This window comes from Telmatherina bonti, assembly GCF_933228915.1.
Source record: "Telmatherina bonti genome assembly, chromosome: 4".
Taxonomy (NCBI): domain Eukaryota; kingdom Metazoa; phylum Chordata; class Actinopteri; order Atheriniformes; family Telmatherinidae; genus Telmatherina; species Telmatherina bonti.
Genome location: NC_136622.1, coordinates 27,384,178 through 27,397,773, shown reverse-complemented (window position 1 = coordinate 27,397,773; position 13,596 = coordinate 27,384,178). Strand labels below are relative to the sequence as shown.

Sequence of the window (13,596 nt, the reverse complement as noted above, 5' to 3'; positions counted from 1 at the left end):
TACTTTGCTGTTATTTTTATTTAGATAATCAGACTCTAGACGAGTACTTTTATTGAACTGACTTCTGTACAATGACAATAAAGCTTTCTATTCTATTCTATTCTATTCTATAAGCAAATCTGGGCTTGATCTTTTAAATTGTACATCTGGATTTTCATGAGGGATTCATACCTGGAACTTGCACATCAGTATTATTGCTGAGAATTTTACCCACAACAAACAAATCTTTTGTGCATATTAATGTTTGTGCATGGAAGGTTTCCGACATCTGCAAATGCAACTCTAGGTCCTTTTATATATTTTCTGTTTGCAGCGTGTGTGAGCAGCAGCCACATTGGGACTCTGTAGAGTCGACTGTAACTGTGGATTTTTGAGGGAAAGTATATATTCTGTTAATGCAAACTAATGCTGCCTGCTTATTAAATCCATCCTAATAACTCAGTAGGAGGATTGATAAGGAGTAGTTGGACGAGGTATTTAGCAAATTTGGAAACTTTAGCGACACAAGAGAGTAGAGTCCGTCCTGTCTTTACATATTCCACCCTTTCAGACACATTTTAAGAGGCTTTTGTTGGAACACTGTGCCTAATCTGGGCTCGCCAAATTGTGATTTATCTACACGGTGGCCTTCCTACAGCCCGAGATAATAAAATGGCAACATGTTCTCACGTATGCACAAACATACGCACACACAGACACACAGAAACCCTGTAGGAAAAACAAACTGTGCTGAGTGAGACTTCCTGTCACGCAGACAGTGAGAGCCCTCATTTCTTGCATTTGTTGGGTCTGTCTCTTCAGTGGAAACATCCTGAGGAACTGGCAAACTGACCGACATCTGGTGACAAGCATGGATTGTGTCACTTCTCTATTTGCTGGACACACAAACACGCTTTTGCATGCACACATCCACACACACGCACATGAGACAAAACCATCACCACCCACTTAGACAAGCTGGTTAATGTTAAACTAGAGCAAACAGAAGCTTTGTAAACCTGTGATGAAAGGCATTATCTCAGCCTCCAAATATCACTGTCGTTTTCATAACACCACCCACCAATCTTTCTACATACACACAGTGGCGATATTAAGCAGCTGTGTTATGTCTTCACCCCCCTCTCACTCCAGTGACTTAAACACATTTGCAGAGTGACACTATGAGGAGCAAGTAAACAGCAGCCCACACACCTGGACAGGGGGAGAAGAATAGGAGCAGATAGGAGGAGTATTGCGGCGAGCTGTGGCACAAAGCACTACCCGGTCAGCCAACAAAACACCTGCAGTACGAGCAGGTCACTCTGACTCCATTCTCTGTCTGTCTTCATGCAGATGAAAGGCCCTATTCAGCCAAGGAGTGCTCAGCTGCTGTGCGCTCCTTTTCTATGGGAGTGTGTGCAAGTGTTTGTGTGTGTGTGTGTGTGTGTGTCTACCTGGGTGTAAAATAAAAAGAATAAAGGTGGGTGGAGGTGGGGCAGCAGCATAAGAGCAAGACAGAGAAGGAGATAAAGTCTGTTTGTATGCACAATGCACAATGAATCAAAGATCTTTTAGATTTGAGATGAAACAAAAACTGTGTGGAGAGAGAGAGAGGGACAGCGAGGCGATGAACAGAAAGATGGAGCGAGTAAAACTGGACGAGAGCGAGTGAGATAAAGGCGGAGGCTGCCAGAACCTGAAAATGGAAGTCAGCTGTAATGGGGAGGGAGAGAGACTTCATTAAAAAAATGCATGTAATTACAAATTACTTGACTGAGGGCTCTCTCATAGACAGTAAAAGAGGTCTAACTTAATCTCAACCACCGCTTTTCTGTATTTAGTCGGAGCCAAACTCACAGTCAGAATCACATTACACACACTAACAGCACCATTAACCTCTGTAACAGCTCTATCCTCGGGGCACGCACACACACTCACAGTCACTAACGCGCACACAGATGCGCAGACAAACAATGAAAGACACTTACAGGCTTGATGTTGTTGCCCAAGGTCGCAAAAACACTATGCTTATTATATAAAAAGGTTGACACACACGTATACACATATAGCTGCAAATTGCAGGGAACGCATTTATCTGAGTAAACACATGCAATCGTTACACCACTCGAAGTGGCCTGCAGACAAAGTCAAACACCTAAAAACACTGTCAAACCTACAATCATGCAAGCAGTCACACACACAGTGCTGCTTTACAACACAGCAACCAATGTGGTGTTTCTGGTATACAGTAAACCATCCAACAACCAATTACCACATACCCAGCCAGGACCAATGCAGTGCCTTCATCAGAGGGAGGAAGACAAGAAGTTCTTTCAGCCAGCCCTAAAAACCCCTACAGCAGCATGGTTTTAATGTTGTAAAAGGTACCAGGTTAATGCAAAACAATAGGGCCCGAGTGCTTTCAGAGTCAGCTTGCACAAACGGCCGAGGAGCAGCTTGTTGCGCTCGCAGGCAGCTCAGTCAGGGGTGACCAGGAATGTGGCTGAGACAAGAATTAAGGAATGCTGTTAATTGGACAGGAAAGGTTTTCACAAGCTGGACCGTCTGCAGATGTTTAGAGGCTGAAGTCGTGGATAAACACATGTCGGGGCTGAGTCATACGTCGTCAACAAGTCCTGTTGGTCTCTCAGACAATAACCAGGTCTGAGGCACGTTAAAGCACATGATTAAGGCTACTGAAGGTCCTGGATGGGGCCATGCATGAATGACACACAAGGAGTAGGGGGTGGGTTGGTTGGCTAAGTGGTGACAGTGCAGAGAAGCTACAATATGAAAGCGGGCATTCCTGCTTGTCCGAAAACAGCTCTAAGTGTTTCATCACACATCTATTTTTGGTTTATTGACAGACTCAGCCACATCAGAGCAGCCACGTAACTCTTAATGTTCTAGTTTTTCCACGCTTCAGGGCTGGATTGCAATAAAAATAATAACTTCATTCAGTGCTGGGCTTTTTGTACAGGAACAATGTTATGGCCTGGGGCTCCAACAGCTCAGAAAGTTTCGTCCCAAGTCATTGTGTTAGTTTGTGTGCATTCATCTACATTACATTCCTATTTGTCTCACCTTACGAAGCCGTCCATTACTGGTTCCCAGAAAAACCACAGTGCGGTTGTGCACGTTGTCCACCGAAACTGAACTGAGGCCTGGGTATTCAAAAAGAGGAACGGCCTTCAGGGGCCTTTGTAGAGCCAGGGGGTGCTGCAGGTGGGCTGCACCACAGTCCAGCTGCTCGGACTGCAACTGGAACACAGACAAAATGGCAGAAGTTAACGCTCATCAGCTTCCACACAGGTTAGAAGACAAGAGGGCAAAGCACAAAAGAAGCACCGTGTGATTCAAGTGCTGCGAAAACAAGTGCAATGCGATGGTAGCTATCACTCGGGTGCTGCTCATTCTTCTAAATTACTTTTTAGACATGTCAGTGAATACTTGAAAAGGGCTTACAAGGGTCTTCAACACTCATAAGACTTTGCTTTTGTCAAATCCTTAGTGAGCAATGATAAAACATTAGTGCCATGCTTGGATGAGCACAAGGATCTATTGGGAATTCTCTGAATATTTTAGAGCACGCATAGGAAGGAAAAAAAAGAAGGGAAGAAGAATTAAGCACAGTGGATATTTGTGGAGTCGTTTCCCACGGGCCCTTCTGCTCACAGCTTTGTCTGTCTTATCATAAATTGCGTCTGACTTTCCCTCAGTGCTGGCCTTCAAACTGTCAACTACAAAAAAAGAAAAAAAAAAAAATCATGTGTCCATGGCCACTACATGCTAAAACTAAAGAGACTGATGTTTTCCATCAGTGATACAGTAACTATGTGTTATGCCATCAATATAAAGAAAAAAAAAAAGACAACCAAATCCCTTTGAACTGAGAATTAGTCTTAAAGAGGCCTGAGGGCCAATTATTTTCTGGTCATAGGGGCCACTCCTCCCAAAACCAGAAAACTAGTCATGAGAGGGATGGCCCTGGGGCCACAGACAACAAGGCAGTACCAGCAAGACGGGCAACTCTGACCTGACGCCACAGATATCGAGAGAAAGCATCCTTTGACCTGAACTCTCTCAGTCAGAACTACAACAATAAAAAGCTGGAATTTCTCTGCATTGAAGTTATCTTTGCCTTCCATACATCCGAAGGGGGCTGAATTTAGTATGCAACGCTAAAGTTTCCTTAGGGGCAAATTTTGATGTGTGGAATGTGAATGGGAAAACACACGATAACATCTGACTGCATGTTTGCAACAAAGCAACTGCTTGTCCTCTATCTTTGTACCGAATTCGTGGTTGAGTCATAGTTTGTGGCACAAACTCAATTAAAAAAGACATTTTTGGAGCTTTACTGAAGAACATAGTAGACTATTAACCCCTTCCCATCTTCATATCTAGTAAAACATAGCACAGGCTGGGTGTAAGAGGAGTCTTAGCTCTCCCATAACTTTTCAAGTGAACTGGTCTGCAGGATCTTTCCAGCTCTAATGACCTTTACTCCACAACAGCAAAGATCCCCTCTTTCAATCATGAGCCTCTAGGCTAAATGGGATCATTTCTGTAGGCATTAATGGAAACCAAGAGAGAAACAGGAGTCATTGTTTTGGCCTGATTAACTGAAAAGACCTTCAAGTCTCAGAAATAAACAAATAAAAAAAATAATATTGGCAGCATGTTTGGAATTTGTTTAATATAAATAAAAAAGTTCTAGTTCTTATAATTTCCATGAATCCATTAATGTTTACAACTCAAAGCAAACATGGTGTAATAAAATGATGAAGCTGTTGGATGTGGGGTTTTTCCAATCTTAATTCTGTCTGGAAGATTAAAAGCACAGAGAGGAAGACTTCTGGCTTCTTCTATATTTATCTCATATTAATCAGAGAGTGAAAACGATCTGATAAAATTTATTTTAAGTTCAACTTGACTCTCAAAATCAAAGCAAACTCACCACCAGGTTTTCCTTCTGAATGCAGGACGCCCCGGAGCCCTGGATGACACTGTCCAGCACCTGAACATCGCTGCTGGGAGAGTTGGAACAGTTCCTGCGGCCTTGTCGGATCTCCTCCTCAATCTCTCTAAACTTGAAAGCGCAGAGCGCAGACTTTCTGTCCGCCTTGGAAAACACTCCAAACAGGTAAGGCTCTGGACCTTTTCCATGTCCTGCCTGGATTTCCGCGGGGTACACGGACACCATCCGGTTGTAAATGTTCCCGTTAAATCCACACTGTAGAGGCATCTGGATGTAGGACTCGGTGAGCTTTCTGCTCTCCGGCCCGGTGGCTTTTCGGGGGTTCTCTGTATCCAGACAAATCCTGGAGAGGATGCTGTTGGGCTGGCTCTCCTTGTGGCCCGTGTTGGCGTCATTGTTAAAGGCAATGTAGGAATAAGTCTTCTGGATAAAAGCGTGAACGAAATGGAGTTTGTTTTTGGTTTTAACTTCTTGTTTGATCTTAAACACGTTATCCTCTGAGGGATTAATGTCATAGGTGAAAAGTCTGGATAAATCCTTGATGTTCAAGGAGCGGATGGCGATCTCCGGCGTGTTTTCAAAACGCAGGTCTTCCTTGCTGTGGTTCTTGGGGAAATATTGGGTTCCAGCCCCTGTGTACGTTGCCCCAACTAGAAGTCGAGTCTGTCCCCCGTAACTCTTGAAGATGAGCCCCACAGTTGATGCGTTTGGATGATTGGCAGCTATGTTGAGCATGCTGGGGAAAACAGTCTTCTCGCCCTGAGGTGGGAACTCCACGGCTATCTCGGAAATATTCCCCATTTTTCTCAGCTCGCAGAATCCTTGATAAACTGATCCACACACCACCACGACCTCTTGCTCCCGGTCCAGCTTTAGGAGCTTGTTGTAGTTGTCAGTGAGGAACTTGGGATGCTCACACGGAGCCTGGGGCAGCTGTGGCGCATGGCACAACAGGTTGTCCTCCACCGGTCCTGTCCTCTTCTCCACCTCCATGGTCAGGGTCCCGTTCAGCTGGTAAACTGTGTTAACTGTAGCCAGGTAAACCTTTCTGGAGACCGGGTCCACTACGAAGTTATTGGTCTGATTTGGAGACGCGAACGCTTGTTGGATGTGCAGCGCGCTGGCACACCGGTGCGCCTCCAGAGCCAGGACGCCGAGAAGCAGAACAGCTATCTCCATCGAAGGAGGCATTTTTCCTTCTGACCGGCTTCCGCGTGTTCTGTGCCGAGGGGTGCATTGATGGAAGACAAAATTGTGTGTTTGTTCCTACTGCGACAATACGAGAGGAAAGGCTGTTTCCTGCTCAACGCCTAAACCCAGAATGACGCGATAAGCGAGTCGTGCTTCCTCTTCAGTCTCCTCAGCCTCTGTCCCCCTCTGCCCGCTGTGCTGCTCAGCAGCTTCTCTCACGAGACACGCTGAGACACAAAACCAGGCTGAGATTTTTATTATTTCAAAGCAATATTACGCAAATGAAGACTAATAGGTAAAGTGGATTTTATGGTGCGTAATTTCTGGGCATTGTCATGAAGGCACAAGGGAGGAGAAAAAACTTGTCTGTAGTCATGTTTAGTCCAAAATACATTAATAAGGAAAACACTAATAATAAATTATAAAGGTAAGCAAAACTATACTTTAATGGGAACAGGGGTGTCATCTCATTAGCGTTGACGAATGGCACTGCCTCCCTGTTATGACAAATGTCCCAAGAGAGCTCTCTCGGTTGTGATTGATTACTACTGCTATTTATTTATTAAATTTTAGTCATTAAACATCAAGTCAGGCACAGTAGTGACTAAATTCCGTCTGTGTTTTAATATTGGCAAAAAAATGCAAAACAATTGAACTGTCTGAGGTTATCTTCCACTTCTGAGTCTCCACCCTGGCGTTTTGGTTCCGCTCATCTTGAGGTTAATGGCGGGTCACCGTCCCACCTTCTGTGCTGCCCAGTCCCTTGGCCCTGGGATTAGTTCTGCAGATCCGTAAGGTTCCGTTTTGGGCACATACGGCACGGTAAGAACCGTGAAAGTGCAACCAGATGGACGCGTAAGCGCACCTTTCCGGGCTTTGACATTCACCACAGCTTTCCTGCATGTCATAAATATTCAGGCTCAACACATGCGCCTCCACTCAAAAATGCACGAATATGGTTAGCATTTTTTTTTAGACTCTGGATGGAGTGTGCATATGCTCTCACGTCTCTGAATAGAAATGAATGATTTGCTGGTTGAGGAACGACGGGCAGTGTGTCAGACGCTGCATAAATCAGCTCGCAGGTGAGCTCGAGAAGTGTTATCTCTGAATACATGCAATAATTAAAGTTGATGCTAAATCGTGTGGAATCGCCTGTGCCTATTTACTGTGGACTCCTCTGGGGACCGTCTCAGTCTTTCCTCTCTCCGGTCACTACTTGGAGCTTTTAGCTGGCCAGATAAGTACGCCACGCGTGTTTACCTTGGCGCACAGCCATGCGCATCAAATCTGGCAGTGTGGAAGAGGAGGAAAGTACTCTGATAAAGTGCAACATAATAACCCTTCGCGCCTGCAGGGCGTGAGGAGTCATGCACGAAGCCTTACAGGGATGAGGCAAAGTGTGGGTCAGAGCCATCAGCATCACATATCAATGGGGTGAAAGTGAGAATAGTGGAATAAAGTAGGACAGACTGGATTTTTCTTGTTTATAAAAAAAAAAATAATAATAATAATAAAAACACATTACTCCCGGTGGGCCACTCTAACTTTTAGCATTAACTGGTCTTCCACCCAACCTGTTTCCTGTCTGATAAGAAGTGACATATTTGTGTTTCAACCCAGTCCTATCCAACAGCTTCTCACACATCAGGAAAATACCAGGTGAAAGAGCGCCATCTAGCGGCCATTTGGCGAACCTGCAGGCGAGTTGAACAAGCAGCAACTGGACTTGCAACCAGAAAGAGTCAACACACGTGCCGAAAATGGCGACTTAAAGGTAAAACGGACTACAATGACTTAGTTGGGAATGCACTTTATTTATTCCACATTAGAAAAGAAGATCAGAAGGCACTGAAGTGGTTTAGCACACAACCCTACATTATAGGTGTTATGAGAAGACATGCAAGGTCAAAGGTCAGCTCACTTTCAACCTGTCTATATTCCTCATAGCAAAACAAAGTTAAATAAATCTACTTTATTCTCTTTTTTTTTTTTTTTTTTTGTTGATTTTATCTTTAGACAAGGATGATAGTGATCCTGACCTGAGTTATCTCACCCAAGGGCAAACGCCTGCAGTGACGACCTTTGAAGTCTCTATCAAAGCTTTCTCAAGCCTCAGCTTGACCTATATGCTATCAAGCTCTGTGCTAAAGTGCAGCTGTACAGTTCAAATGATCAAGCTATCTGTTAGGAAATCAGCCTCTCGGCATGAAATGTAGGGTGGACTACTCAATGTGCAAGGTCTTGAAGCGTCCTTGACCAGATGAAAACCAGAGGCATATGGGCAAGGATTGGTGCCAAGCCAACAGACTGGACTCAACAAAGCAAGATGCAAAAAACACACGAGTGAAGTCCTGGAATCAAAGTAATGTTCAGATTACGAATAATCATCTTCCCTTGCAAGTTACATCTCCCAACAAGATACATCCTTGGCGTCCTAGTGAGACATTCATTAAAATTTGTAAAAAGAAGCTAGACTTGAGCAATGTCTTCTTTTTGCCATACTGGTTTCACTCAGACATCCCTGCTTTAAGTCAGGTTTGGCACAGAGTGATTACACCTTCAGCTGGAAGAAACAACAGGTCAACCATAGACAGAATATGCAGGGAGAATGTGTTAGTAGCGTATCACGGACAGGCAGTGAGCATTTGAATGGCAGTGGAGACGACGTGCACTATAGATATGAAGCAGCATCATTCCTGATCCAAATGAGACAGAGCTGGATAAGCACCAATGGTCTCTTCCCTGACCTGATCACATGAAATATGGTGGGAGGGGGTGGAGGGCAACTATCCTGGCAAACTGATTTTACTTGGACAACAGTGCTTAGTCATTGTCTTAAAAGCAAAACTGGTTCGTATATCATTTTCTTAATGAAAATATCCAGCACTGTTTGTATGTTTCAAATATGGCAGATCCTTAAGATGTTTGTGTTTAACCTGTTCTTTTAATTGTGAGCAGCATTTCATACAGTAGTTTTCCTTCATTAAGTCTTCATCTTTTATTCATATTATCCCTTCGTCCACCTTTTGTTTTTCTTGGTTTACTAAAAAAGTAAAAAATTAAAAGCAAGGGATCGTTGCTATTACAGATGCTAAGGAAGCACAATGTCTGTAGTCGTCATGAAACACAAAATTTATGGTCAGTTCTTCAATAATGTTCCATCTTAAATTCATCACAGCAAGAAAGGAGCAACTCCCAAGGTTTTCGGCCGTTGGTTAAAATCTACCAATCACAGAAAGGTAAGCGTTCTCTTCCTAAAGGCAATCAACCACATTCTCACATTTGCATGTCTCTACAATAAGACTGGAGCTTTGGAACGACCCGCCAGCCCAGTTTCCTGACTAATCTCCCCTTTACGTTGAGTGAGGGGAGCATAATGCTACATGGTACTGAATAAAATAACATTAAAAATAAAATATTATTAGAAATAACATTATAATTGATTAAATTCTAAAAGATAAAAACAGTACAATGCTGCATCCAGTGAAGGATAACAAAACACCAGTTCATTCAAAAATGTAAACAGTCTTTTCCATCCCAAAATGTGAGTCCTTTGTTTTATTCCATTTTTTTTCCTCTTTATCTTGTTTCCACAGAGTCAGAATGTGCACATCATTCATGGCCACGCAGTCATCCTAATGCAAGCACATTCTTCAAACCTCTTGTCCGACTGCAACAACAGTCATCACCGAAGCAACATGTGCTGCTGTCATTCTGGTCATCCTGGGGGCTGCAGAGCACGGTGTGTGTACCCCGAGAGCGCGTCCCAGTTTCTCCACAGAAAGGCCAGCAGGAGGATGAGGAGCAAGGTGGAGAGGGAGCGTGAGCGCGTCTTCATGAGGGGGACCACACAGTTGGCCACAGTTGATACAAAGACCAGAAGGACAGCCATAAGGGCCAGCAACACATTGATGAGTTTTCCCAGGAGGGTCCGGGCTGTGGCATTTTCCAGCCCCTCCAACTGGACGACCTGCTGTTGCTGCTGCTGGAGCTCCATCTTCGAGATCCTTGTCTGACAAGCCTCCAATGCCTCCTGTAGAGGACAGCCAGAAAATAAAAAGGTCATCAACATTGCCATATGTGTTCACACCAATAATGACCAGAAATACACTCATAACATGTTTGATCACTTAACTGCACAATACTTTAGAGCGTATATGTGTTTTGATCTCTGTAGACATTTGTAGAAAGACTGGTCAAAACATTAGAAACACTTCAGACCACAAGCAAACTATGCTCTCAATAACAAACCTAAATCCAAATGGCAAATGTTCTTTAAGTGTCCATCAAAACTTCAATATTTGTTTGTCAAATTTAAAGTAAAATAAAGCTAAACCAAATTAAATGAGGGAGATTTAAATGAAAAGATGTTGTCTTTTACTTGAAAGTCTTATTAGATCAACTGTTATGAGTTGTTAACATCCTCTGCTGCCAGTGGAAGGAAACGCAGTCAGGCACAACTTATCTTCACACAAAAAACCCAAGACTGCCAGGAACAATGCAAGACAGCAGTAATGTGAGGCATTCACAAGGAAATATTTATATTTTGCACGAACAGAAAAGCTGATAGAACGATAGGATTCCTTGGACCGATTTTCCTGTTTTTACAGTCAACATCCACGATGAGATCATGCCTTGAACTACTGCAGGGCGTGTGCCCACCTCGGTTTAATTTGAGCCTGGCACAATGACGTCTAGTCTGACTAGCCCACATTAGCTTGCTAATGCTTATGACAGGAAGCCACTGATACAACCACTTCCAGTATCATAGCAAAGGGGAAGCTATGGCTGTGGAGGACTAAACAGGAGAGGATTGAATTAAACTGATGAGACAAAATAGAATGCTGCTAAAAAAAAGATATTATTTAAAATGAGTTTGTTTAATTTAACACCCGTATAACCAGATTTGTCTGTGCATTTTCTAGTCTTGACAAGTAATATACAGGGCAGTTATTGATAATTATAATTTCAAGGAATAAAAAAATCTTTTCTAAAATCTCCCGTTAAAAATAAGATATTTTAGGTTTTTATGTTTTAGAAATATAAAAACGTAAAGATCAAAAACACAAAATCTTTTATTAAAAAAAATACACATTTCAAGTAGAAGAATGTTTTATAAATATTCAATGACAAATACAATTTTACCATTATTTCAGATAATGCTTGTCAGGTGAATCATCACTGGTTACCAGTCAGAAGTGAGGACCATAAAGAACAATAATGGGTATTTTTGTAAGAAGTGGTTTATTTTTCCTATTATTGTTGTGCTTGTGTATAAAATCCTGAAATACAAACCTGAATGTCTCTTGCTCTCTCGTAAGACTGGTAAGCGATCTTCTCCTCCATGCTGGCCAGCTCCTGTTTGAGGTTGAGGATCTCATTCTGGTGAAGTTCTGTCAAATCGTTCAGCTGTTCCTCCAGACGTTCACATCTGAACACACAAGTAAAGAAACACACGTGAGAGCATGTTACCTAATTAGCTTAGACAAAGAAACACACGCAGGAATTAACAGAAAACAGGCCCAGGAGACATCCCACCACATGGCACATGGGTGGACTGATGACTGGCTCTGACAAGATTAGGATGTGCTTAATCATCTGCTGATCCTACTGTCCAATCACACGGAGTCAGAAGTCCGAGTCTGACCAATGAAGTGAGCTCAGCAGGAGGCGAGGGATCTCTACTGCTGTTTATTTTGGTTGGCGGTGTCAATTGGATAAAAGACACAGGCAAGAATAGACATATGAGCGAGCACCTGTACGTGGCTGTGTGCTCTGTTCCCATCAAACATGAACAGAGGGTAAAATCAACTACATATAATGATTACAATCCTTAATATCTGTGATCTCCTGGGTCTTAGAGAACACATCATTTCACTAAACTATAACACAATATTAGAACACAAAGTTTTAGCAGTTAAACTTGTTAACCTCTTGATAGAAATATTGCAAACCTTTGCAAGCAGTTTTTGGTTACAGCAAGTAGGATTACGATACTGTGGAGCTACTTAGTGGCCAAGTCATTTCTGGATGATGGTTCCCCTGTGGGGAGGCTAAAAATGAGCCTGTTCACCATTCTTTCTTTTTTGCAATTTATTTTGGTCTTTGAGCACAGACTGCTCTGGACCTGGACATGTTAGGAAGAAAAATGTCCACTGTTTCTCCATATCTCCTGATCTTTATGCCCTCATTTCAGGATGTTTTTAAGGGCTGTGACTGTGTGTTTTCAGGCCAAAGTCTGAATAATAGACTGAGACAAGAGCTGATGTAATTCTGATTATTTCAGTACCATAAGAACACCTGTGAAAGGTAAAAGTGGTGTGTCAGAGTTGAGGAGGTGAATGGTGTTTGAGATGCATAATTTAGAAGAAGAAAAAAAACAACAAAAATGACACAAAACCTACAAATTACATGGGACAATGCCAATGTTTTTTGAAGATGAGTATTAAAGACAAACTCTCAGCTCTACGCAGTGATTTAGATGAACTGCAGGTCAACGTCTACATTTTATCTACTGTGGGCTGAGGGTGAGAATAGGGCTGCCAGTGATGATGTCACCTGGCAGCACTGCAACAGGTCTGATCTCTGCACCGATGTTACTAAAAATAGAATTCTTCCTTAATTACATGTTGACATTTCTGGAGCTTTCCTTTCAGAGATTTTGTCATACATGTAAACTGTCTCAGGAATGTTCACCTGACACATTCTCGTAAGTTCTCTCTGTACCTGAAGCGCTCTTCCTGCAGTGCTTGCATAACAACTGTGTAGTCTCTCTGGTAGTGGCTCTTCAATCCTTCCAGGCTCTCCTCCAGCCTTGCCTGACCATCCCTCAGCTCCTGCACTTCCTGTAGCAGCATGTCTAGGCTGGAACTCTGGCTTCTCTCCAATGTGTTGCCCTTGGAACTTGGTGGACCTCCAGGGGCCCCTGTGGTGCTGTTGGCCCCTGCTGAACCTGATGTAGCAATAGAGCAGTCATCTTCACTTCCATACTTGGGACTGGACTGTAGGTGGAGGCCGGCACTGCCAAGAGAACGTCCACCAGCACCCGTCACACCTTCTTCCACCGCAGAGTCGTCTAGAGAGTCTTTGAGTGAGGGGATGTTGTCAGCGCTGCCGAATTTGTTGCGAATAAGCGAAGCAATCTCTCGGGGTTTGGAGACGACTGCACCAGCAGCAGAGTGGGTGGCCTGTGAGAAGCTGGAAAGGCCTCCCTTGACACTATCCACGACGCCTTCACTGAAGCCTGTGACTTTGGCCCCAACATCCTTCAGGCCCTGCTGCATGTCTCGCAGAACATCCTTGGGTTGCCGTGGGATACCGTTGTGCTCCACTTCCCGCAGCTTCCGGTGGTAGTGCTCCAATTTCCTTTGCAGCTGTTGGATGGTCTGTGCAGACTTCTGATTCTTTTTCTCAAAAACCTGCCGGTCAGAGAACAGATTTTC

General features: G+C 43.4%; 2 protein-coding genes across 3 annotated transcripts in view; both read right to left on the bottom strand.

The window, feature by feature from the left end:
• plxnd1 (plexin D1) overlaps nt 1–6,256 on the bottom strand; it is a 71,870-nt gene extending 65,614 nt beyond the window's left edge. The window contains exons 1-2 of the mRNA XM_079238906.1: nt 4,940–6,256; nt 3,064–3,240 (exon numbers count right to left, since the gene is read on the bottom strand). Coding sequence (XP_079095032.1) covers nt 3,064–3,240; nt 4,940–6,151 — 1,389 coding nt within the window. The 5' untranslated portion in view covers nt 6,152–6,256. The remainder of the gene's footprint in view (nt 1–3,063; nt 3,241–4,939) is intronic.
• Nucleotides 6,257–8,003: 1,747 nt separating this feature from the next.
• The window catches only part of tmcc1a (transmembrane and coiled-coil domain family 1a), a 40,097-nt gene continuing 34,504 nt past the window's right edge, over nt 8,004–13,596 (bottom strand). For both annotated transcript variants that reach the window (XM_079238914.1, XM_079238913.1), the window contains 3 exons: nt 12,881–13,572; nt 11,450–11,585; nt 8,004–10,187 (listed from right to left, as the gene is read on the bottom strand). In XM_079238914.1, coding sequence (XP_079095040.1) covers nt 9,873–10,187; nt 11,450–11,585; nt 12,881–13,572 — 1,143 coding nt within the window. In that variant the 3' untranslated portion in view covers nt 8,004–9,872. The remainder of the gene's footprint in view (nt 10,188–11,449; nt 11,586–12,880; nt 13,573–13,596) is intronic.